General features: G+C 47.5%; 1 protein-coding gene across 5 annotated transcripts in view; it reads left to right on the top strand.

The window, feature by feature from the left end:
• LOC140719394 (caspase recruitment domain-containing protein 11-like) overlaps positions 1–26,592 on the top strand; it is a 76,049-nt gene extending 49,457 nt beyond the window's left edge. For 4 of the 5 annotated variants that reach the window (XM_073034013.1, XM_073034015.1, XM_073034012.1 and 1 more), the window contains exons 18-23: positions 908–980; positions 2,665–2,776; positions 6,584–6,739; positions 10,757–10,872; positions 12,019–12,134; positions 23,859–26,592. In XM_073034013.1, coding sequence (XP_072890114.1) covers positions 908–980; positions 2,665–2,776; positions 6,584–6,739; positions 10,757–10,872; positions 12,019–12,134; positions 23,859–24,060 — 775 coding nt within the window. In that variant the 3' untranslated portion in view covers positions 24,061–26,592. The remainder of the gene's footprint in view (positions 1–907; positions 981–2,664; positions 2,777–6,583; positions 6,740–10,756; positions 10,873–12,018; positions 12,135–23,858) is intronic. The other variant, XM_073034016.1, reaches the window with a different exon arrangement.
• The last annotated feature ends 787 nt before the right edge of the window (positions 26,593–27,379 follow it).

The following is a 27,379-nucleotide window of genomic DNA, read 5'->3' as shown; positions in this document are numbered from 1 at the left end:
GTTGGAAGGAGTGTGAGAAGTCCAGACAAAGTCCATAGAGGAGATGTAGTGAAGGGTGGATGGGAAGAAACAGTATGCAGTATACTCTGCCACCCTGATGATTGATATCTCTCCACCTTTGGCGGCTCTGAAACTGATGCGCAATTGGTCACAGAGCAAAGGTTCCTGAAGCTGCACATGGTAACAGGGGTTAGTTGACCCATCCAGCCAACACACTTTTTGTCCCTCTTCCCTCCGGGAGAAGGTTCAGGAGCTTGAAGATTTGTATGGCCAGATTTGGGAACAGCTTCTTTCCAACTGCGATAAGACTGCTGAACGGATCCTGACCCGGATCTGGGCCGTACCTTCCAAATATCCGGACCTGACTTGCACCACCTTACTTTCCCTTTTCTATTTTCTAATTATGATTTATAATTTAAATTTTTATTACATTTACTTCGATTTGTACTTCAGGGAGCGCGAAGCGCAGAATCAGATATCGCTGTGATGATTGTATGCTCTAGTATCAGTTGTTTGGTGACTATTAAGTAAAGTAGTGTGTCACTAGGGAAATAGGTTACCATGGTAACATAGGGGTTAGTGTGACACTAGCGAAATGGGTCACCATAGTAACATAGGAATTAATGTGACATTATTACAGCTTGGAGTGTCAGAATTTAGATTTCAATACCGGTGTCCTCTGTCAGTTTGTACATCCTCCCCATAAAATGCATGGGATTTCTCCGGGCGATCCAGTTTCCTCCCACTGTCTATGATGTACCCGTTAGTAGGCTAATTGGTCATTGTAAAATAGTCCCGTTATTAGGCCAGGGTTAAATCAGGGGTTGCTGGTGACACAGGTCATTTGGCCGGAACGGCCTATTCCACACTGTATATCTAAATAAGTAAATAAATCTATTTGTTTCAGAGCTCATCAGCTACTCATGGTAAAAATTCACGCACTGATTGGAAACTTCCAGAAGAACGGAAGAACGAAAAAGGTATTTTGTCAGAAAATTGTTGCTAAGGTGCATGAACTGTGTTGCTACACCTCAGGTCAAATGGAGGCTTGCTCATAGAACATAGATCAACACAGCCCATGGGCCCATGATGTGTTGAGCTAATTAACCAATCAGTATCAGGTTTAATATATTATTAAGTTTGTGGTTTTGCAGAAGCAGTACATTGCAACACATAATAAAAACTATAAAGTACAAGAAAAAATAGATTTGAAACTTAAGTAACTAGTGCAAAAAGCCTGAAGACACACACTCAATGATTCAGGAACAGCTTCGTCCCCTCTGCCATCGGGGAGGGAGTACAGGAGCCTGAAGACACACACTCAATGATTCAGGAACAGCTTCGTCCCCTCTGCCATCAGGGAGGAGGTACAGGAGCCTGAAGACACACACTCAATGATTCAGGAACAGCTTCGTCCCCTCTGCCATCCAAAGCCTGAATGGACACTGAAATCATTAACACTGTCTGGCTATTTATTATTTCAATCTTTGCACTACATATTTAATTTAAATATTTTATATATGTATTCACTATCATTCACAGCTTTTCTCTATTATTACGTATTGCGTTGTACTGCTACCGCAAAGACAACAAATTTCATGCCGTATGCGGGTGATGTTAACCCTGATTCTGATTGAATGGAATGAGTCGGTTGTGTAGGAAAGAGCATGCCAGCTCTCCAGTTGGTCCAGAATTATTTTGGGAAGAGCACAAACAAAAGGTACCTCCATAAGAAGAGACTGAAGGCAACTGAAATAGATCTGTTGCGCTAAATAATATGGAGTGGGCCAAGCACCTTAGGAATGCTGAGCCTTGTAAGGATCTAGATGTGGTCAGGGTTTCTGCCCCAGCACCCAGTGGGTCCCAGTCCACTATCACCAAAGCTTTGGAATAGACAGCTGCTGTTCGAAAGGGCCCCAAACAGAAACTCCCCCTTTAACGTGTCACCAAAGTCAATTTTTCAGCCAAGCATCTGGCCCCAGCAATGATCTCATCATCACTGAATGGGCAATGGATGGCACCATGCTTCGGAGTTCAGAGTTCAGTTCCGGCATCCTCTGTAAAGAGGCTCTACACTCTCAACATGGGATGTGTGGGTTTCCTCCGGGTGCTCTGGTTCCCTCCCGCCGGCCAAAGACGTACCAGTTAATAGGGTAATTGATCATTGTAAGTTGTCCCGTGATTAGTTTAGGGTTAAATTGGGGGCTGTTGGGTGGTGTGGCTCAAAGGGCAGGAAGGGCCTATTCTGCTATGTATCTCTAAATAAAAAAAAATAAATATAGTCAGCACGACATTGTGGGCCGAAGGGTCTGTATGTTGTATTCTACGTGCTATAAAAGGATATCATCACTGGGGTTTTTAAGCATCTTCCCACCCTCCCACCCAATTCTAGAGTCTCAATCCCCTACCACTGTGCAGCTGGAAAAAAATGCTATCTAAAACATTCCCCCCACCCCAATATTTTGATAAATTATGGTAACTCTAAGACCTCACCTAGTGGCATCTCTGCTGGGCCACTGTTGATCACCTCTCTGGGAGACACGCTGACATGCAGTCAAGTGGAACTCTCTCCCCGGCAGATAAGAACTTGAGTCCAAGTCTGCTGCATTGGCATGAGAGCTGCAAGATTATTTTTCAGTTTCTCTCTCTTTGTGTTTCATGAAGAATCACAATAAGCTGAAGATGCTGGGTGGAGACCGAGTGAGGATTGTGGCAGCGAGGATTTCCGGGAGCCCCTCCGGCACCTGTAGTCCTTCCTTCAGCTTCTCCCTTGAAGGTGAGTCAGTCCTGGAGATTATGGAAGCAATTTCAGATGAAGGAAGTATAGTTAAACCAATCCTCTTCAAAAGGTTCTCAAAATAAAAATCCCTCTTTGCTTTGCTCCGTTCTGAAGGCTTTTAGTTAACTAAATACTGCTTATAAAGAGGCAAGGTCACATGATTTAAGAGATTCTGCAGATGTTGGAAATCTAGAGCAAACACACGAACATGCTGGAGGAATTCAGCAGGCCAGGCAGCATCTATGGAGGGGAATAGGCATTTCAGGATGAGAGCCTTTATCGGGACTGGAAGGGGAGGGGGCAGAAGCTACGGTAAGAAGTCAGGTGACAAGGGGGGAGGGACCCTCCAGTCAGTTTTTCCATGCAACTGCAATGCCCACCTGACATGGTCCCATTTGCCAGTGCTTGCCCCATTTCCCGCTCACCCTTTCCTATCAACGTACCTGTCCAGCTGCCTGTTAAATGTTGTTATTGCACCACTTCCTCCAAAACTTGTTCCAAGTACACACCACCCTCTACCTGAAGGAGTTGCTCCTCAGGTCTCTTTTAAATCTTTCCCCTCACACTTTAAACCTATGCCCTGGGCCTCCAATCCCAGTGACCTGGGCCCTCGGGGCTCCTCGGGACCCTTGTGACTCCGTCAGAACACAACCTGTGGTCTTCAGCCATCAGGTTTTCCCTCCAAACCTCACAGGGTTTGATCTTCGGGCCTCTGCTTCTGGACTCTCATGGGCTCACACTGGAATTCACGTCCATTTTAACTCTTTCTTAGGCAATATTCGGTCTTTTTAGAAGAACGAGGGAGGATCTCATTGAAAGCTGTTAAATATTGAAAGGCCTGGATAGAGTGGACATGGAGACCGTGTTTTCTGTAGTGGGGGAGTCATGGACCAGAGATACAACATCAGAATAGAAGGACATCCCTTTTGGACGGAGACGAGGAGGAAATTCTTGAGCCAGAGGGTGGCGAATCTGTGGAATTCATTGCCACAGACGGCTGTGGAGGCCGAGCCATTGGGTGTATTTACAGCAGAGGTTGCTAGGTTCTTGATTAGTAAATGTGTCGAAGGTTATGGGAATGGTGGAATAGACCAGATGGGCCAAATAGCCTCACTCTTAAGATTCCCTCCACCTTTCCATTCTAGCACGGTCTGCTCTCCTCTCCTGTTAGATTCCTTCTCCTTCAGCCCTTTACCCTTCCCACCCACCTGGCTTCTCCCTTCCTCTCCCTCACCTTTTTATTCTGGCATCATCTTCCTTCCTTTCCAGTCCCGAAGAATGGTCCCGACCCGAAATAACTGCTTATTCATTTTTATTGATGCTGCCTGATCTGCTGAGTTCCTCCATCATTGTGTGTGTGAGTGTGTTGCTCTGGACTTCCAGCATCGGTGTATATATTTCCAGTGGTTTATTTAATAAATGTTTTAAGTTCCCCCAGTATTGTGCTGGGGTCTAAATACCCATCTAGATCACTGGTCCAGTCACGTTCGCAGCCAGTTCCCCTTCGTAAGTGCTGGAAGAATCGGATTCCACAGCTATTCAGTCAGCTGATTCCCAAAGGCACTACGACGTTTCTTGTTGGATTATTCCGAAATTGAACTGTGACTTCTGTCATGGTAAATCAAGTTACAAAGTGTAGAGTCATAGAGTTCTGGAATTCTTGAACCACACACTAACAAGCCTTGCAGCCCATCATATTCATGCTGGCCCTCTTGCCCAACTACACTCCTCATTAGGCCTGTCTCTCCTATGCCCTGCCTATATAAGTGATAGATGGTTCGACCCATGGGGAAAATATACTGGCTTTCTACTCTGTCTAAGCCTCCCATAATTTTTAAACTCTATTGGGTCTCCCCTCAGCCTCCAACACCCCAAAGGAGACAGCCCAAGTTTGCTCAATCCCTCCTTATAATACATACTCTCCAATCCAGAAACCATGCCGGTAAACTTCTTCTGAATCCTCTCCAAAGACTTCACTTCCTTCCTGTAATGGGGTGACCAGACCTGAATGTAATTCTCTAGAACTGCGATATAACTTCCTAAAAGAGCAGGTGTTACACTTCCTGTTCTTGCTTCTTCTTTTTAAAGAAGGAGAACCACATGTTCATGGGGGAGGGCACAGGGGTACGGGACTGAACCCCGATCGCTGTAGGTTTGTTTATTTATTGATTGAGATATAGCATGGAGCAGACCCTCCTGGTCCTTCGAGTGCTCCGCACAGAAGCCCAGTTTACAATTCGCTGCCCAATTTACAATTAGCCCACCGACTGGTAGGTCTTTGGACTGTGGGAGGAAACCCACGCAGATATACAAACTCCTTACAGGCAGCGGTGGGAATTGAACCCGGGTCGCTGGTACTGTAAGGCATTGTGCTAACCACTACACTACCGTACCACCCCGTTGACCAGAGCTGACTTTGCACGGGCAAGTCCCAGTCTCACCAGGGTATGAGGCCTGCCGGCTATGCTCACCCAGTCTCTCGAAATGGTGCTGACACATGCAAACGGCTACTTGGAGCCACAGGTCAAGCTGAGCGTCTGGTGAGGACCAAAAGTGAGTGAGCTGCCCCAGAATGGGCACAACAAGCCCCTCCGTGGGCATCCCATGTTTTATATAGATATCTTCACATCCGACAGACATTTACACAGTACATACAGTGGTGTTAATACTATTTTAATACACTGTTGCACCACTCCCACTCTGGGATGATACACCTTTTCATTGTTTGAGCAGATCCTCACTAGACTCAAACCCTCCATGACCTGTAGCGGGAGAAGCCTAGACTGCGTTACTTTGCTAACAGTAAAAAGAACAACGTGCACTTTAAAGGTTAAAAGATCTAAAGATTAGTTTTATTTGTCACGTGGGCATTGCAACTGCAGAATATTCAGTGAAATGTGCCATCTGCATCAATGTCCGACACAGCCTGGGGACAGTGCTGGGCACAGGCCACAAATGGCATCAAGTTTCCGGTGCCAACATGACGTGCCTAGCCCACACCTCTGTGGAATGTGGGAAGTAAATGGAGCGCCTGGAGGGACTCACGCTGTCACAGGGAGCTCCTACAAACCGCTTACAGACAGCGGCAGGAATTGACCGCCAGTCGAGATTGTTGTATCACACGAACCAACGCGTTCCTGTGTCACCCGTTTGTCAAACTCGTACCTTTGTTTATTAATCAAAGGAAGGGCCGCACGGGGTTAAGTTAAGCCCTGTTGCTGTATCCTGACCGTGGTTCATGGCTGACCACAGATGAGTCTAGTTTGCAAAGATGTTGCCAGGACTTGAGGGCCTGAGTTATGGGGAAAGGCGCAGACTTTATTCTCTGGAGCATAGGAGACTGAGGGGAGATTTCATAAGAGATATACCAAATTATGAGGGATAAATGCAAGCAGGCTTTTTCCACTGAGGTTAGGTGAAACCAGAACCAGAAGTCATGGGTTAAGGATGAAAGGTGAAATATTTAAGGGGAACCTGAAGGGGGGTGTTTCTCCACACACAGAGTGGTTAGAGTGTGGAACGGGCTGCCAGCCGGTTCGATTCCAATATTTAAGAGAAATACGGATAGGTACATGGATTGGAGGCTCTGAAGGGCAGGTCGATGGGGCTCAGCAGATTAATAGTTCAGCACAGACTTGATGGGCCAAAGGGCCTGTTTCTGTGCTGTAGTGTTCTATGACTCTGACTCTAGTTAAACTCGACTCTCATGTAGGGAATGGGTCTCTAGCCTGCCAGAGGAAGGGTTTTGGGGAATTGGTGAGACCAGGAATTGTATTAAAGCTGTGGTTCCTTCTTGACTTGCAGCTAAGAATAAGAAGGTTACGCCTTACAGCCTCGTTCAGCCCATCAGTGTGCATCAGAGGAGACCGGTGCTGATCATGCCGACCATTTTAGCCAAGCCCCTGATCCAACGCATCCTCCAGTTACCAGCCGCCTCAGAGTTTGACATTGTGCAGCCAGGTAGGAATCTCAAGTTCAATTTGTAGTTCAAGTTTATTGCCTTTCAACTGTACACATGTATACCACCAAATGAGACAATGTTCCTCTGGACCGAGGTGAACGATACAGTACATATAACTCATGCACATATAACCATATAACAATTACAGCACGGAAACAGGCCATCTTGGCCCTTCTAGTCCGTGCCGAACGCTTACTCTCACCTAGTCCCACCGACCTGCACTCAGCCCATAACTCTCCATTCCTTTCCTGTCCATATACCTATCCAATTTTACTTAAAATGACAAAATCGAACTTGCCTCTACCACTTCTACTGGAAGCTCATTCAACACAGCTACCACTCTCTGAGTAAAGAAGTTCCCCCTTGTGTTATCCCTAAACTTTTGCCCCCTAACTCTCAACTCATGTCCTTTTGTTTGAATCTCCCCTACTCTCAATGGAAAAAGCCTATCCACGTCAACTCTATCTATCCCCCTCATAATCTTAAATACCTCTATCAAGTTCCCCCTCAACCTTCTATGCTCCAAAGAATAAAGACCTAACTTGTTCAACCTTTCCCTGCAACTTAGGTGCTGAAACCCAGGTAACATTCTAGTAAATCTTCTCTGTACTCTCTCTATTTTGTTGATATCTTTCCTATAATTCGATGACCAGAACTGTACACAATACTCCAAATTCGGCCTTACCAATGCCTTGTACAATTTTAACATTACATCCCAACTCCTATACTCAATCCCCTGATTTATAAAGGACAGCATACCAAAAGCTTTCTTCACCATCCTATCCACATGAGATTCCACCTTCAGGGAAATATGCACCGTTATTCCTAGATCATTATTCCTAGATCACATAACTCATGAAGTGAGTGAGTGAGGCATCCGCTGGCAGGGTCAGCCGTGGATGTTGGACCTGCCTATCTAGAGACGCAAGCCAGCGCTGTACAATACGGAGAGTTTCATGTAGAAGGGTCCCAGTCTCCATTTATCTGATTCACGCAAAGGAACGGCAAGGCAGTTCGATACCAGCAGCATGGCAGGAGTTGCCCGTCAGTGTTGAACTCAACGTAGGACTCCAGCTCCGGACTTTTCCCTCGGGGTTTACTCCCAAAGTCTTCCCAATGCAAGGCAGCGGAGGTTTGCGATCAGAGTTTTCTTTGCCCTAGGTAGGCCGCCAACCACGGCTGACAAGCCCCATCTGCCCAAAGAGACTGGTTTTAAGAACCAGTAACCCGCTCCAGTCAGAAGAAGCTGTTCCACCGGGCTTCGTGAAGGCCAGGAGCTGGGCTTGGTTGTCAGACCCTATTTGAGACTCACACCATCCGGAGCATTTAATAGGTAGTACGAGCTTATCCCCACTGCCACCCCCAGGTATAACAGCTGAAAGGAACACAGAAATTAATACTCCCACAAATAAATTAACACATAATAAGGAACACATAAGACACAAGTCAAAAAGTAAACAGTATAACACTACACGATGAAACCTGGATGGTTCAACGGCCGGAGGGAAGAACTGTTTCCCATCCTAACAGTTCTTATCCTAATGCTATGGTACCTCCTGCCTGATGATAGGGGGTCAGGGAGAGAGGTCACTGACAAAGCCAAGGGCCCTGCACTCCTGATAAATATCTCCAATATGTGGAAGAGAGACCTGATAATCCTCCTCACTCAGGAAGGACACACTAGGAGACCAGTCACTCTGGCTCTAGGGACGGGTTCATAATTCGAATTGTTCGTTACAGAAACCGGCCCTTCGGTCTCTCCCGTCCATGCTGACTCTGAAGCTAACATTAGGACCAGAACCTCCCATGCCTATTAAACAGTGTACTTTTCCCTGTGTTAGCCCTCCTCTGGCAGCTTTGACCCTCGGAGTTCTTCCAGCGGTACATTTCTTGTCTCCGGGATCCTGGATCACACCTTGCCAGGTGATGGAATCCAAGGCAACACACTATGCGCTGGTAATACGTGTTCTTTAACAATAATACTCTCAGGAAATGTAGCGGAGCCTTGATCCAAATGCAAAGCAGATTTAGCGGTGAGCAATAACTTTCATAATAAACTCCAAAATAACAAGCCATGGGGGGGGGGCCACAAAACAAGAGGAAAGGGTTACTAAACACAACAAGGCAATGAGGTGACTGAAGGCCGGGAGTAACTGGTTGAGACTGGCCGGTTCAATGGGTGAACAAAGATTGTGGATGAGAGCTGGGTTTAAATAGGCTGCAGGTGATGAGCTGGAAATGAGCGTCAGCTGACTCCTATTAGCTGGGTGGAAACAGTGCAGTCCTGTCAAATACATAATTTTAAAAATTTTGAACAACCATCTCTTATGCTATGTTGGCACCCGAATAGGTGGCCAAACTTGCAGGCTGCCTCCAGCACACCCTTGGCATTGTTGACGCAAATGATGCGTTTCACTGCATGTTTCAATGTACACGTGATAAATAAGATTCAGTCTTAAGCCTTCTGTTGGACTTTATTGGTCTCTTAAAAATCTAGCTGTACTACCTCATCTGTTTCCACTTCAATGTTGTACCAGCTAGAACCTCAAAAGCACCAGGTAGGTCTGTTAAGCATGATTTCCCTTTTCATGAAACAACCCTGAATGTATTTAATTCCGCTGCTAGTTTCTGAGTTCACGTTTACTGCTAACATTAGGCGATTGTGCTGGCCTTGGAACGGGTCCAGGGGAGGATCATCAGAATGATCCCGGGCATGGAAGGGCTAATGCCTGAGGGGAGTTTGATGGCTCAGGGCCTGCACTCACCGGAGCTTAGAAGAATGGTATAAAAAGTGGTTTTATTGTGGAATGAGCTGCCAGAGGAAGTGGCTGGGAACGGTATAATAGCAACTTTTAAAAGAAAGGTACATGATTTGAAAGGTTTAAAAGGTTATGGGCCAAACGCTGGCAAATAGGATTAGGTTGGATTGGGTCAGTATTGGCCAGTTGGGCCGAAGGGCCTGTTCCTGTGCTTCAGCTAGCTACGGATAAAGTGCAATGCAGGTCAACAATAAATTGTAAGACCATAACGAGGTAGTGAGTATAAAAATAACGACAGGGAGCAGCTTTGGGCAGCATCAGAATCGGAATCAAGTTGAATATCACCGGGATATGCCGTGGAATCTGTTACCCTTGCAGCAGCAGTGCATTGCAATGCATAATAATAGAGAAAAAGGTGAATTACAGGAAATACATATAAATAATAGTTCAATTAAATAAGTAGTGCAAAAATAGAAATAAAAAAGTAGTGTGGTAGTGTTCGTGGGTTCATGAGGCATCACTCCTTGAAGATTTCCTGGATACTACATCTTTTGCAGCCTGGGATATACAACGTGTGTAAGCAGTGGAGACAGAGACTCCCACAACATTTAAAAATTACATAGATGAGCACTTGAATCGCCAAGGCAAAGAAAGGTAATTTCTTCACCTTTCTCCCCCGGTCCGATGTCCTCTCCTATCAGATTCCTCCTTCTTCAGCCCTTTACTTTTTCCACCAATCACCTCCCAGCTTCTCAATATCATCCCCCTTCTCCCTCACCTGGTCTCACCTATCAGCTGCCACCTGTACTCTTTCCCCTATCCCCATTTCTCTCTCTTCCTTTCCAGTCTTGAAGGAGGGTCTTGGCCCCAAACATGGACTGTTTATTCATTTCCATGGATGCTGCCTGACCTGCTGAGTTCTTCCAACATTTTGTGTGACTTGCAATAGACCAGGTGCTTGTAGATGGGATCAGTGGGAAGGGTCAACGTAGACATTTTGGGTCAAAGGGCGTGAGAACTCCAGCACTCTACTTCCAAGTCGAGCTACACAGGAACAGCTGGAACCCCAGCCAGAGGAGGTGTGACACTTCCTCAGTTATCACTGGAGTCTCAGCTTCCCTCGAGGAGGGCAGGAATGGTTACTTGAACAAAGGATCTTCTGGCAGAGTAAAACCTGACACCAGTGTTCACTGTAAAAGGTGCTGATGGCAGCTTCTTCTCTCCACTGAATAGAATGTTTATGGCTTTCCTTTCTAGAGGTTCTTACTGAAGAGGAACTGAAGACCAAAATGCGGTTCTCCTTCCAAAGGATCCTAAACCAGGACAAGTATGAAAGCATCACGCTCGAAGCCATCAGAGACGTCATAGCTAAGGTATGATTTGCCCAGAAGAGTTGAGTCATTGATGCCAGGATGATGACTGTGGCTCTGTGTCGATCTCTGCATCGTTCGGAGCCTTATGGCATGAATTTGTGGATTTAAACATGAATTGTGAAGATTATCCAGCGTAGAGGAGTCCAAAACTAAAGGGCCATAGTTTAAAAGTTTCCAGCCTGACAGCATGAGCATTGTTTTCTCCAACTTTTGGTAAGTTCTCCCCCCCCCCCCCCACCGATCTTTTTTCCAATTCTTGCTTCCCTCTTACCCCTTATCTTCTCACCTGCCCATGACATCCTCTGCTCACCCTCCTCCTTCCCTTTCTCTTATGGTCCACTCCTATCAAATTCCTTCTTCTTCAGCTCTTTAACTTTTCCACCTATCACCTCCCAGTTTCTCACTTCCTCCCCCCGCACACCCAACCACCTTCCCGCTCACCTAGCTTCACCAATCACCTGCTAGCTTGTCCTTCTTCCCCTCCCCCTTCCTTCATCGCCTCTTGCTCTAGCTTCTTCCCCTGTCCTTTCCAGTCCTGATGAATGTTGACTCTTTATTCCTCTCTATCAATGCTGCCTAACCGGTAGTGTTCCTCCAGCCTTTTGTGAAACCTCACATCCTCCCCTCAGCCATTCAGATCACCTACTAAACATCAAAATAATTGTATTATCAAAGTAAGTGTATGTCGCCATATACAACCCTGAGATTCATTTTCTTGTGGGCATTCACAGTAGAATAAAGAAATACAATAGAATCGACGATACACAAACAACCAATCTGCAAAAGAAGACAAACTGTGCAAACACAAAAAAACAAAGGATAATCAGTTAATCACACTGAGAACACGAGTTGTTGAGTATTTGAAAGATGGTCTATAGGTTGTGGAATCAGTTCAGTGTTGAGGTGAGTGAAGTTATCCTCACCGGTTCGGGAGCCTGATGGTTGAGGGGTAATCACTGTTCCTGATCCAGGTAGTGTGGGACCCAAGGCTCCTGTACCTCCTTCCTGATGGCAGCATGGCCTGGATGGTGGGGGTTGTCGATGAATGGGGCTGCATCTTTGTGGCACTGCTCCTCGTAGACGAGCTCGATGGTGGGGGAGGGGGCTATTCCTCTAGATCTTAATCACCAACATTCTTCTTTTCAGAACAAACATGGCTTGCTTCCTTTGGGAGTGCACACTGTGAAGGACTTAATCAGCAAGGATATCTATACCATCATCATTCACATCAAAGTTTCTTCAAAAAACATTAAGAAACTGAGGTAACTTACTGCGGCGTGATGACAGTGAACGGTGGGGCAGGCTTGAGGAGTTGAGTGGTGTACTGCTGAAGTTGTACCAATGGAGGGGAGTGGGAAGAGATGGGATACTGCAGGCTGTGTTGGGCAGGTGAGGTGATCACTTAGTGGTTGAGTACACTTCCTGCTTGGGTCCTGGTCTCTTACGTCAGGGCAGGTGCCCAGAACGTACCCCGGTCCTATCCCTGAATTCCAACTGATCAGATGACTTTATCATGCGGTTAATGGCTTTGAGACTTTCCATGTGAACAATACACAAAACATAGAGGAACTCAGTTTGGGTGATACGATCGCGTAGTGCCTAATGTGACGCCGTTACAGCGCTGGTGAATTGGGAGCATCATTGGCCATGTGGCTCATTGAGCTAGAAAGGGCCTGTTACCATGCTGTATCTCTAAATAAAAATAATTAACCTACTTGCCGGCACGTCTTTGGAAACTGGAGCACCCGGAGGAAACCCAAGAGGTCACGGGAAGTACATACAAACTCCTTACAGGCAGCAGCAGGAATTGAACTTGGGTCACTGTTGCTATTATAGCATAATGCTAATTACAATGACACAGTGCCGCCCATGTTAATTGGTCACATGGGTGTAGTTGGGCAGTGCGGACCCAGAAGGGACCTGTTACTGTGCTGTATCTCTAAATTAAAATAAACCTCAGTGGGTCAGGCAGCATCTGTGGAAGGAAATGGACAGTCAACGTTTCAGGTCAAGGACTGAAGAAGCTTGAATTTTGGCTGGCACAGTAGCGCAGCTGATAGAATCACAACCTCACCTCTCCAGAGAGACAGGTTCAATCACACAGGTCCACCACAAACTTCACCTCCCTAGAGACACAGGTTCAATGACAACCTACACCTCTCCAGAGAAACAGGTTCAATCACAAACTCGCCTCTCCAGAGAGACAGGTTCAATGACAACCTCACCTCTCCAGAGAACAAGGTTCAATCACAACCTCACCTCTTCAGAGAGACAGGTTCCATCACAACCTCGCCTCTCCAGAGAGACAGGTTCAATCACAACCTCACCTCTCCAGAGAACCAGTTTCAATCACAACCTCACTTCTCCAGAGAACCAGGTTCAATCACAACCTCACCTCTCCAGAGAACCAGGTTCAATCACAACCTCGCCTCTCCAGAGAGACAGGTTCAATCACAACCTCACCTCTCCAGAGAACCAGGTTCAATCACAACCTCGCCTCTCCAGAGAGACAGGTTCAATCATAAACTCGCCTCTCCAGAGAACCAGGTTCAATCACAACCTCGCCTCTCCAGAGAGACAGGTTCAATCATAACCTCGCCTCTCCAGAGAACCAGGTTCAATCAAAACCTCGCCTCTCCAGAGAGACAGGTTCAATCATAAACTCGCCTCTCCAGAGAGACAGGTTCAATCATAACCTCGCCTCTCCAGAGAACCAGGTTCAATCACAACCTCACCTCTCCAGAGAGACAGGTTCAATCACAACCTCACCTCTCCAGACAGACAGGTTCAATCATAACCTCACCTCTCCAGAGAACCAGTTTCAATCACAACCTCACTTCTCCAGAGAACCAGGTTCAATCACAACCTCACCTCTCCAGAGAGACAGGTTCAATCACAACCTCACCTCTCCAGAGAGACAGGTTCAATCACAACCTCGCCTCTCCAGAGAGACATGTTCAATCATAAACTTGCCTCTCCGGAGAGACAGGTTCAATCACAACATCACCTCTCCAGAGAGACAGGTTCAATCATAAACTCCCCTCTCCAGAGAGACAGGTTCAATCACAACCTCACCTCTCCAGAGAACCAGTTTCAATCACAACCTCACTTCTCCAGAGAACCAGGTTCAATCACAACCTCACCTCTCCAGAGAACCAGGTTCAATCACAACCTCGCCTCTCCAGAAAGACAGGTTCAATCACAACCTCACCTCTCCAGAGAACCAGGTTCAATCACAACCTCGCCTCTCCAGAGAGACAGTTTCAATCATAAACTTGCCTCTCCAGAGAACCAGGTTCAATCACAACCTCGCCTCTCCAGAGAGACAGGTTCAATCATAACCTCACCTCTCCAGAGAGACAGGTTCAATCATAAACTCGCCTCTCCAGAGAACCAGATTCAATCACAACCTCGCCTCTCCAGAGAGACAGGTTCAATCATAAACTCGCCTCTCCAGAGAGACAGGTTCAATCACAACCTCACCTCTCCAGAGAACCAGGTTCAATCACAACCTCGCCTCTCCAGAGAGACAGGTTCAATCACAACCTCACCTCTCCAGAGAGACAGGTTCCATCACAACCTCACCTCTCCAGAGAGACAGGTTCAATCATAAACTCGCCTCTCCAGAGAACCAGGTTCAATCACAACCTCACCTCTCCAGAGAGACAGGTTCAATCACAACCTCGCCTCTCCAGAGAGACAGGTTCAATCACAACCTCACCTCTCCAGAGAACCAGTTTCAATCACAACCTCGCCTCTCCAGAGAGACAGGTTCAATCATAAACTTGCCTCTCCAGAGAGACAGGTTCAATCACAACCTCACCTCTCCAGAGAGACAGGTTCAATCATAAACTCCCCTCTCCAGCGAGACAGGTTCAATCACAACCTCGCCTCTCCGGAGAGACAGGTTCAATCACAACCTCGCCTCTCCAGAGAGACAGGTTCAATGACAACCTACACCTCTCCAGAGAAACAGGTTCAATCACAACCTCGCCTCTCCAGAGAGACAGGTTCAATCACAACCTCACCTCTCCAGAGAACAAGGTTCAATCACAACCTCACCTCTTCAGAGAGACAGGTTCCATCACAACCTCGCCTCTCCAGAGAGACAGGTTCAATCACAACCTCGCCTCTCCAGAGAGACAGGTTCAATCACAACCTCACCTCTCCAGAGAACCAGTTTCAATCACAACCTCACTTCACCAGAGAACCAGGTTCAATCACAACCTCACCTCTCCAGAGAACCAGGTTCAATCACAACCTCGCCTCTCCAGAGAGACAGGTTCAATCACAACCTCACCTCTCCAGAGAACCAGGTTCAATCACAACCTCGCCTCTCCAGAGAGACAGTTTCAATCATAAACTCGCCTCTCCAGAGAACCAGGTTCAATCACAACCTCGCCTCTCCAGAGAGACAGGTTCAATCATAAACTCGCCTCTCCAGAGAACCAGGTTCAATCACAACCTCGCCTCTCCAGAGAGACAGGTTCAATCATAACCTCGCCTCTCCAGAGAACCAGGTTCAATCACAACCTCGCCTCTCCAGAGAGACAGGTTCAATCATAAACTCGCCTCTCCAGAGAGACAGGTTCAATCATAACCTCGCCTCTCCAGAGAACCAGGTTCAATCACAACCTCACCTCTCCAGAGAGACAGGTTCAATCACAACCTCACCTCTCCAGAGAGACAGGTTCCATCACAACCTCACCTCTCCAGAGAGACAGGTTCAATCACAACCTCGCCTCTCCAGAGAGACAGGTTCAATCATAAACTCGCCTCTCCAGAGAACCAGGTTCAATCACAACCTCGCCTCTCCAGAGAGACAGGTTCAATCATAACCTCGCCTCTCCAGAGAACCAGGTTCAATCACAACCTCGCCTCTCCAGAGAGACAGGTTCAATCATAAACTCGCCTCTCCAGAGAGACAGGTTCAATCATAACCTCGCCTCTCCAGAGAACCAGGTTCAATCACAACCTCACCTCTCCAGAGAGACAGGTTCAATCATAAACTCCCCGCTCCAGAGAGACAGGTTCAATCACAACCTCACCTCTCCAGAGAACCAGTTTCAATCACAACCTCACTTCTCCAGAGAACCAGGTTCAATCACAACCTCACCTCTCCAGAGAACCAGGTTCAATCACAACCTCGCCTCTCCAGAGAGACAGGTTCAATCACAACCTCACCTCTCCAGAGAACCAGGTTCAATCACAACCTCGCCTCTCCAGAGAGACAGTTTCAATCATAAACTTGCCTCTCCAGAGAACCAGGTTCAATCACAACCTCGCCTCTCCAGAGAGACAGGTTCAATCATAACCTCACCTCTCCAGAGAGACAGGTTCAATCATAAACTCGACTCTCCAGAGAACCAGGTTCAATCACAACCTCGCCTCTCCAGAGAGACAGGTTCAATCATAAACTCGCCTCTCCAGAGAGACAGGTTCAATCACAACCTCACCTCTCCAGAGAACCAGGTTCAATCACAACCTCGCCTCTCCAGAGAGACAGGTTCAATCACAACCTCACCTCTCCAGAGAACCAGTTTCAATCACAACCTCGCCTCTCCAGAGAGACAGGTTCAATCATAAACTTGCCTCTCCAGAGAGACAGGTTCAATCACAACCTCACCTCTCCAGAGAGACAGGTTCAATCATAAACTCCCCTCTCCAGCGAGACAGGTTCAATCACAACCTCGCCTCTCCGGAGAGACAGGTTAAATCACAACCTCGCCTCTCCAGAGAGACAGGTTCAATGACAACCTACACCTCTCCAGAGAAACAGGTTCAATCACAACCTCGCCTCTCCAGATAACAAGGTTCAATCACAACCTCACCTCTTCAGAGAGACAGGTTCCATCACAACCTCGCCTCTCCAGAGAGACAGGTTCAATCACAACCTCGCCTCTCCAGAGAGACAGGTTCAATCACAACCTCACCTCTCCAGAGAACCAGTTTCAATCACAACCTCACTTCTCCAGAGAACCAGGTTCAATCACAACCTCACCTCTCCAGAGAACCAGGTTCAATCACAACCTCGCCTCTCCAGAGAGACAGGTTCAATCACAACCTCACCTCTCCAGAGAACCAGGTTCAATCACAACCTCGCCTCTCCAGAGAGACAGGTTCAATCATAAACTCGCCTCTCCAGAGAACCAGGTTCAATCACAACCTCGCCTCTCCAGAGAGACAGGTTCAATCATAACCTCGCCTCTCCAGAGAACCAGGTTCAATCACAACCTCGCCTCTCCAGAGAGACAGGTTCAATCATAAACTCGCCTCTCCAGAGAGACAGGTTCAATCATAACCTCGCCTCTCCAGAGAACCAGGTTCAATCACAACCTCACCTCTCCAGAGAGACAGGTTCAATCACAACCTCACCTCTCCAGAGAGACAGGTTCAATCACAACCTTGCCTCTCCAGAGAGACAGTTTCAATCATAAACTTGCCTCTCCAGAGAACCAGGTTCAATCACAACCTCGCCTCTCCAGAGAGACAGGTTCAATCATAACCTCACCTCTACAGAGAGATAGTTTCAATCACAACCTTGCCTCACCAGAGAACCAGGTTCAATCACAACCTCGCCTCTCCAGAGAGACAGGTTCAATCATAAACTCCCCTCTCCAGAGAGACAGGTTCAATCACAACCTCACCTCTCCAGAGAGACAGGTTCAATCATAAACTCGCCTCTCCAGAGAACCAGGTTCAATCACAACCTCACTTCTCCAGAGAACCAGGTTCAATCACAACCTCACCTCTCCAGAGAACCAGGTTCAATCACAACCTCGCCTCTCCAGAGAGACAGTTTCAATCATAAACTTGCCTCTCCAGAGAACCAGGTTCAATCACAACCTCGCCTCTCCAGAGAGATAGGTTCAATCATAACCTCACCTCTCCAGAGAGACAGGTTCAATCATAAACTCGCCTCTCCAGAGAACCAGGTTCAATCACAACCTCGCCTCTCCAGAGAGACAGGTTCAATCATAAACTCGCCTCTCCAGAGAGACAGGTTCAATCACAACCTCACCTCTCCAGAGAACCAGGTTCAATCACAACCTCGCCTCTCCAGAGAGACAGGTTCAATCACAACCTCACCTCTCCAGAGAGACAGGTTCCATCACAACCTCACCTCTCCAGAGAGACAGGTTCAATCATAAACTCGGCTCTCCAGAGAACCAGGTTCAATCACAACCTCACCTCTCCAGAGAGACAGGTTCAATCATAAACTCGGCTCTCCAGAGAACCAGGTTCAATCACAACCTCACCTCTCCAGAGAGACAGGTTCAATCACAACCTCGCCTCTCCAGAGAGACAGGTTCAATCACAACCTCACCTCTCCAGAGAACCAGTTTCAATCACAACCTCGCCTCTCCAGAGAGACAGGTTCAATCATAAACTTGCCTCTCCAGAGAGACAGGTTCAATCACAACCTCACCTCTCCAGAGAGACAGGTTCAATCATAAACTCCCCTCTCCAGCGAGACAGGTTCAATCACAACCTCGCCTCTCCGGAGAGACAGGTTAAATCACAACCTCGCCTCTCCAGAGAGACAGGTTCAATGACAACCTACACCTCTCCAGAGAAACAGGTTCAATCACAACCTCGCCTCTCCAGATAACAAGGTTCAATCACAACCTCACCTCTTCAGAGAGACAGGTTCCATCACAACCTCGCCTCTCCAGAGAGACAGGTTCAATCACAACCTCGCCTCTCCAGAGAGACAGGTTCAATCACAACCTCACCTCTCCAGAGAACCAGTTTCAATCACAACCTCACTTCTCCAGAGAACCAGGTTCAATCACAACCTCACCTCTCCAGAGAACCAGGTTCAATCACAACCTCGCATCTCCAGAGAGACAGGTTCAATCACAACCTCACCTCTCCAGAGAACCAGGTTCAATCACAACCTCGCCTCTCCAGAGAGACAGGTTCAATCATAAACTCGCCTCTCCAGAGAACCAGGTTCAATCACAACCTCGCCTCTCCAGAGAGACAGGTTCAATCATAACCTCGCCTCTCCAGAGAACCAGGTTCAATCACAACCTCGCCTCTCCAGAGAGACAGGTTCAATCATAAACTCGCCTCTCCAGAGAGACAGGTTCAATCATAACCTCGCCTCTCCAGAGAACCAGGTTCAATCACAACCTCACCTCTCCAGAGAGACAGGTTCAATCACAACCTCACCTCTCCAGAGAGACAGGTTCAATCACAACCTTGCCTCTCCAGAGAGACAGTTTCTATCATAAACTTGCCTCTCCAGAGAACCAGGTTCAATCACAACCTCGCCTCTCCAGAGAGACAGGTTCAATCATAACCTCACCTCTACAGAGAGATAGGTTCAATCACAACCTCGCCTCTCCAGAGAACCAGGTTCAATCACAACCTTGCCTCTCCAGAGAGACAGGTTCAATCATAAACTCCCCTCTCCAGAGAGACAGGTTCAATCACAATCTCACCTCTCCAGAGAGACAGGTTCAATCATAAACTCGCCTCTCCAGAGAACCAGGTTCAATCACAACCTCGCCTCTCCAGAGAGACAGGTTCAATCATAACCTCGCCTCTCCAGAGAGACAGGTTCAATCACAACCTCGCCTTTCCAGAGAGACAGGTTCAATCACAACCTGGTCTCTCCAGTGAGACAGGTTCAATCATAACCTCGCCTCTCCAGAGAGACAGGTTCAATCACAACCTCACCTCTCCAGAGAACCAGTTTCAATCACAACCTCGCCTCTCCAGAGAGACAGGTTCAATCATAAACTTGCCTCTCCAGAGAGACAGGTTCAATCACAACCTCACCTCTCCAGAGAGACAGGTTCAATCATAAACTCCCCTCTCCAGCGAGACAGGTTCAATCACAACCTCGCCTCTCCGGAGAGACAGGTTAAATCACAACCTCGCCTCTCCAGAGAGACAGGTTCAATGACAACCTACACCTCTCCAGAGAAACAGGTTCAATCACAACCTCGCCTCTCCAGATAACAAGGTTCAATCACAACCTCACCTCTTCAGAGAGACAGGTTCAATCACAACCTCGCCTCTCCAGAGAGACAGGTTCAATCACAACCTCACCTCTCCAGAGAACCAGTTTCAATCACAACCTCACTTCTCCAGAGAACCAGGTTCAATCACAACCTCACCTCTCCAGAGAACCAGGTTCAATCACAACCTCGCATCTCCAGAGAGACAGGTTCAATCACAACCTCACCTCTCCAGAGAACCAGGTTCAATCACAACCTCGCCTCTCCAGAGAGACAGGTTCAATCATAAACTCGCCTCTCCAGAGAACCAGGTTCAATCACAACCTCGCCTCTCCAGAGAGACAGGTTCAATCATAACCTCGCCTCTCCAGAGAACCAGGTTCAATCACAACCTCGCCTCTCCAGAGAGACAGGTTCAATCATAAACTCGCCTCTCCAGAGAGACAGGTTCAATCATAACCTCGCCTCTCCAGAGAACCAGGTTCAATCACAACCTCACCTCTCCAGAGAGACAGGTTCAATCACAACCTCACCTCTCCAGAGAGACAGGTTCAATCACAACCTTGCCTCTCCAGAGAGACAGTTTCTATCATAAACTTGCCTCTCCAGAGAACCAGGTTCAATCACAACCTCGCCTCTCCAGAGAGACAGGTTCAATCATAACCTCACCTCTACAGAGAGATAGGTTCAATCACAACCTCGCCTCTCCAGAGAACCAGGTTCAATCACAACCTTGCCTCTCCAGAGAGACAGGTTCAATCATAAACTCCCCTCTCCAGAGAGACAGGTTCAATCACAATCTCACCTCTCCAGAGAGACAGGTTCAATCATAAACTCGCCTCTCCAGAGAACCAGGTTCAATCACAACCTCGCCTCTCCAGAGAGACAGGTTCAATCATAACCTCGCCTCTCCAGAGAGACAGGTTCAATCACAACCTCGCCTTTCCAGAGAGACAGGTTCAATCACAACCTGGTCTCTCCAGTGAGACAGGTTCAATCATAACCTCGCCTCTCCAGAGAGACAGGTTCAATCACAACCTCGCCTCTCCAGAGAGACAGGTTCAATCACAACCTCCCCTCTCCAGAGAGACAGGTTCAATCATAAACTCCCCTCTCCAGAGAGACAGGTTCAATCATAACCTCGCCTCTCCAGAGAGACAGGTTCAATCATAACCTCGCCTCTCCAGTGAGACAGGTTCAATCATAAACTCCCCTCTCCAGATAGACAGGTTCAATCATAACCTCGCCTCTCCAGTGAGACAGGTTCAATCATAAACTCCCCTCTCCAGAGAGACAGGTTCAATCATAAACTTGCCTCTCCAGAGAGACAGGTTCAATCACAACCTCACCTCTCCAGAGAGACAGGTTCAATCATAAACTCGCCTCTCCAGAGAGACAGGTTCAATCACAACCTCACCTCTCCAGAGAGACAGGTTCAATCACAACCTCACCTCTCCAGAGAGACAGGTTCAATCACAACCTCACCTCTCCAGAGAACCAGTTTCAATCACAACCTCACTTCTCCAGAGAACCAGGTTCAATCACAACCTCACCTCTCCAGAGAACCAGGTTCAATCATAACCTCGCCTCTCCAGAGAGACAGGTTCAATCACAACCTCGCCTCTCCAGCGAGACAGGTTCAATCATAACCTCGCCTCTCCAGAGGGACAGGTTCAATCATAACCTCGCCTCTCCAGTGAGACAGGTTCAATCATAAACTCCGCTCTCCAGAGAGACAGGTTCAATCATAAACTCGCCTCTCCAGTGAGACAGGTTCAATCATAAACTCCCCTCTCCAGTGAGACAGGTTCAATCATAAACTTGCCTCTCCAGAGAGACAGGTTCAATCATAAACTCGCCTCTCCAGAGAACCAGGTTCAATCATAACCTCGCCTCTCCAGAGAGACAGGTTCAATCACGGCCTCGGGTGATGGCTGTGTGGAGTTTGCACGTTCTCCCTGTGACCACATGGGTTTTTCCAGGGTGCTCCTTTTTCATTCCATATCTCAAAGATCAACTGGTTAGGTCAGAGGCTGCTGTAAACAGACCCTTGGGTGTAGGTAAGGGTAGGAATCTCAGGGGAATTGAAGGGAACGTGGGGTGAATTCAATGGGATGCATTAAAACCTATTGAATGTTGCAAGGCCTCAATAGAATGAATGTGGAGAGGACTCACTCTTTTCATACTCGTGCCCTGGTTCCAATTTGTATAAGGATACTGAGTGGGCAAGTTCATGGCAGATGCAATTTAATGTGGATAAATGTGAGGTAACTTTGGTTGCAAGAACAGGGAAACAGATTATTATCTGAACGGTGGCCGATTAGGAAAAGGGGAGATGCAACGAGACCTGGGTGTCATTTTACACCAGTCATTGAAGGTGGGCATGCAGGTACAGCAGGCGGTGAAAAAGGCAAATGGTATGTTGGCATTCATAGCAAAAGGATTTGAGTACAGGAGCAGGGAGGTTCTACTGCAGTTGTACAAGGCCTTGGTGAGACTGCACCTAGAGTATTGTGTACAGTTTTGGTCCCCTAATCTGAAGAAAGACATTCTTGCCATAGAGGGAGTACAGAGAAGGTTCACCAGATTGATTCCTGGGATGGCAGGACTTTCATATGAAGAAAGACTGGATCGACTAGGCTTATACTCACTGGAATTTAGAAGATTGAGGGGGGATCTTATTGAAACATACAAAATTCTAAAGGGATTGGACAGGCTAGATGCAGGAAGATTGTTTCCGATGTTGGGGAAGACCAGAACGAGGGGTCACAGTTTAAGGATAATGGGGAAACCTTTTAGGACCGAGATGAGGAGAAACTTCTTCACACAGAGAGTGGTGAATCTGTGGAATTCTCTGCCACAGGTGGCCGTGGCAGAAGTTGATAGATTCTTGATCAGTCAGGGCATGAAGGGGTAAGAGGAGAAGAAGGATATCGGAGCTGAGAGGGATATGGATCGTCCATGATGAAATGGCAGAGCAGACTTGATGGGCCAAATGGCCAAATTCTGCTGCGATATCTTACGTTTTTAGGGATTGGTGTTGAATTTGGTGTTTGACAGTTGGCACATCGGATGTGGTGAAGGGTCTGTTTTCCTGAGGTCTGTCTATACGACTCTAAACATCCAGCAGTCACGTTGGAGTTTCTTTATTCTCATTTTATTTTAATTAGAGATGCTGCGTGGAATGGGCCTTTCCTACCCAACGAACCAAACCACCCAGCAACCTTCAACAACCCCTGATTCACCCCTAACCTAATCACAGGACCAATGATCAATTGACCCGCTAACCAGTACGGCCTTAGACTGCAGGTAAAATCCACACATTCCATGGCGAGGACGTACAGAGACTCCTTACGGAGGTCACCGGGATTGAACTCTGAACTCCAGCTGTAACAGCGTCGCGCTAACCGCTACACTTCCGTGGCGCTCTCACGATCCGGAGCAGAGCTTTAGTTCTCAGGCTGGTGGTAGAGTGTGTTATCTACTCGAGTGGCTGACGTGACTGGGTCTTGATGAGAAGCTGTAAATCCGCCAGTCCAGCTACCCATCCGCCCATCCGTTGGACCCAGGACGGTGAGGTTGACACTCGACACTTGACATTGTCCCACCCTCCTGAGCTGAGCTCTGCCTCACCTGGATACTTCCAGTTCACCCCTCTCCCTGCCTCCGCCTCTTGTCCGTCAGCCTGGAAGGCAGCAGATGAAAATACATTCAGAGGAGTGGTATTGGATGGGGGTTAGAGAGAGATCGAATTGGCAAAGAGCAGTAGAGTCTTGACAGAAGGGGTAGACCTTTGAGAAGGGAGTAGATAGTTGGAGAGGACGTAAATGGTTTGGGAAGGGTTAAATTGGTGGCAGATGCAGGTAGATTTTGTGGAGGAAGTAGACAGACTGTTGTTAGAAGGTGATGGACTGTTGGTGGAGAGGGGAGACTGTTGGCAGAAGGTTAGGTGTTCATTGAGAAAACTAGATGTTGCAGAGAGTGTTTGAAACCTTGGTTTATCTCTCACTGCAGGAAACTGGTTCCCAAGTCCTGCAGCAGCGACGAGGAATTCCTGAAACTCTACCGGGTTGAGCAGAAACACCTGGAGTCTGTGCCCTGCCTCTCAGCCACGGTGGAGCCCAGCACCTGGGGCAACGTCAATGAGCTGGCCAAAGCCGTGAAGCAGAGCATCTTGCAGGAGCAGACAAAACTCGTCTGGATCGAGCAGAACTAAAGCTCATCAGCCAGCCGAGCCTCGGTCCATGATACGGCATGGAAGGACTGTGGCTCTGGTGGGAACAGATGTGGGAATCCAGCCCAGCAAGGTATCTCCTGTCCGATGTCCAATGACATTGAAACCCAGTCACTCTCCTCTAGGCACAGGTCCAAACAGAAAGCAGAAAACTACAAGTTACCAACTGGTAGATATATGCTGGTGGCTACAGCAAGATGGCATCTGATACACTGATCTCAATCCTTCTCCACGATGCCAGAGAAGCAGGACTGGGCAGCTGGATGAGGAGCGTGGAGATGTAGAGGGTGAGTCAGTCACACCAGAAGGGAGCTGGTTAGGAAGGATTTGCAGGGCTATGAGAGGATAGGAGAGCCAAACCAACTGGATTATTCTTCAATTGAGTCAGTATAGATTGAACAGGCTGAATGGCCTGACTATTCTCTAACACTGTGACCTTTTGTTTCTCCAGCTCCAATTTCCAGCCCCTTTCCCTTGAACTGCCGTCCCTTTTTATCCTTTTATGGAGTCTCTCCTTCCATTTAAGAAACGTATAGAGAATTGAAAGATGGAGGGCTATGTGGGAGGGAAGGATTAGATTTATCTTAGAGTACGTTGAAAGGTCAGCACAACATCGTGGGCTGAAGAGCCTGTACTGAGCTGTTCTGTGTTCTATATTCCTAACTAACACCTCCCCTTTCATTTGCTCCTCCCCCTCTCTTTATCGCATCTGGAAAGTTATTTTCTCTCTTAATGTTTACCCAGTTCCATTTAAATATCTTTGACCTTAAATATTCAGTTTCAAAGTCAAAGTCAAGTTTATTGTCGTCCGCACAAGTACGCGTGTGCACAGTGAAAACGCACTCGCCGCAGCATCGCAGGCAGCATTGAGAAGAAAGACATAAATTAAAAATAATTTATACACAGCTTTTACAGAAACAACACAATTAGAGCAAAAAGATTGTCCATTTTGATGCGAAGTAGTCACAGTGTTGTGTAACTGTAGTGACTAGTTAGTTCCAGAGTGGAATGGTTAATGCATAGAACGTAGTACAGTAATACAGGCCATTCAGCCCACAATGTTATGTGGAGCTTTTAACCTACTCCAAGTTTAAACCTACTTTTAACTTGACCCTTCTCTCCCATGTAGTCCTCGATTTATGTGCCTATCTAAGAGTCTCTTAATATATTTGCCTCTCCCACCACCCCTGGCAGCATACACCATTCTGTCTAAAAAATAGACTACCCCCCTTACAGTTTCCTCAAACACAGTAAAGTTATGACCCCTTGTATTAGCCATTTTCACCAGGGAAAGAGTCTCTTTGTCCACTCGATCTGTGCCCCTTATCATCTTACATGCCTCTATCAAGTCACCCCTCATCCTCCTTTATTCCAAAGAGAAAAGCCCCTCACTCACTCACCCTCTCCTCATCGAGAGAGGGGAAGTAGCTCCTAGTCTCACTCTCCACGGACCCTTTCCATTGAACGTGGCGCGTCATACGTAGGCACCTTCTCCCAACCCGCCCAGCACTTGGAGAGTTTTCTCCTTCTCTTTCCGATTTCCACCTTCTACGGCATCTTGCTTTGTGTTGAACTCTTAACAGTTTATTTTTCTTTGTTAAATAATATTTCAAAGTTACTGATAACTTTAGTTCAAAAGCAGTTCGGGATACCGACAAGCAGGAGAGAGGAGCTGATAATAAACACGAGGACGCTGGAAACACACAAACTCGGCTGGACAGGCAGAGTCTGCGGAGAAGAGCAAACAGTCGACGTTTCAGGCCGAGACCCTTCGCCAGGACCGGAAATGAGGGGGAAAGAGAATACAATGGTGTGGGGAGGGAAAGGAGGCTAGATAGAAAGTGATAGGTGAAACCAGGGCTGGAGAAGAAGGAATAATAGTAGATGATAGGAGAAAGGGAAGGAGGAGGGGGCCTGGGGGGAGTAACAGGCAGGCGAGGTGTAAAAGGTCAGAGTGAGGAGGGGAGGGTACATTCCAGTGCTTCTCTAAATGCCTCCATCTTACTTGCCTACACCACTCTCTGTATAAATAACTTGAGCCACACATCTCCTTTGAACTTACTCCTCTCACCGTAAGCGCACGCTCTTCAATATTAGACATTTCAACCCTGGGTACAAGGTACCAGCTCTCTATTCTATCTCTGCCTCTCAAAACCTTATAAACTTCTCTCAGATCGCCCCTCAGCCTCCACGACTCCGGAGAAAACAACACAGTACGTGCCCCCTCTAATCCAGGCGGCATCCTGGTAAACCTCTTCTGCCCCTCCTCCAAAGTCTCCACCTCCTTCCTATCACGGGGCAACTAGAACTGAATTCAATGCTCTAGACAGGCCCAAAGCAATTTCTATGATGAGTGTAGATCTTTAGTGGAAAATGTCTGCATAAGTCTGTGAGAGGAAGACATGAACTGGAAGAAAGTTTTAAAGACAGGTTTTTTTAATATATTGTAAATACATCTTATTTTTGATTCTATTCAAGTATTTATCAAATCTAATTATATTACCAGTGTTATTATTTGATTGGTGGTTGTCCATTATGTCCTGCGATGACAGGAAACCTGTGTGGGAGATTTTTAAAGTGGAAAGGCCATTGACTGGGGCAGTTCCCCCCTCTCGAGCTCGGAAGCCCGGGTCCAGGGGTATGAGTGGTCGTCACAACTGGGGTCTTTCTTGGTTCCAGTGGGTCACCATGACCTCTCCCACTCCACGGAGCGTTGCGGAACCGCCTTCCTGGCCGTTTGATCCGTCAGAGCTGACTTCACGTGCTAGGACAGGCGTGTCCCTGCCCCACCGGGGTATGAGGCCACCGGCTACCCTCACCCGGTTTAACCCGCCATTTGAAGCAGTGTGCTGGGCTGCGGCCGCCGTTGCCACAATCAGCTACTTGGAGTCACAGGTGAGGGAAGAGCTGAATGAGCTGCCCCGGAATGGGCACGACAGGCCCCTTCACCGGGGGTGCCACCCCTCCCTGGACACCCCATACACTTCATTAGTTGATTACCTACAGGGGTAAATGGTTTTCTACAAGCTGTAGTCATAGACAGACACAAGAGTAGATACTGCAAACTGGAACCATGAACAAACTGTCGGAGATATGCAAGGGGTCGAGCAGCATCTGTGGGAGGAAAGGAATTACTGAGGTACCAGACCAAAACCCTGCAAAACGTCCACAAAACCATAAAACATGAGAGCAGAATGAGGCCTCTGGCTGAAGAAATTCCTCCTCATCCCTGTTCTAAAGGGCTGTCCCTCCGTTCTGAGGTTGTGCATACCGGTCCTAGACTCGCCCACTACAGGAAGCA

This window comes from Hemitrygon akajei, chromosome 31 (genome assembly GCF_048418815.1).
Source record: "Hemitrygon akajei chromosome 31, sHemAka1.3, whole genome shotgun sequence".
Classification (NCBI taxonomy): Eukaryota; Metazoa; Chordata; class Chondrichthyes; order Myliobatiformes; family Dasyatidae; genus Hemitrygon; species Hemitrygon akajei.
This window is presented reverse-complemented; position numbering and strand designations above follow the sequence as displayed.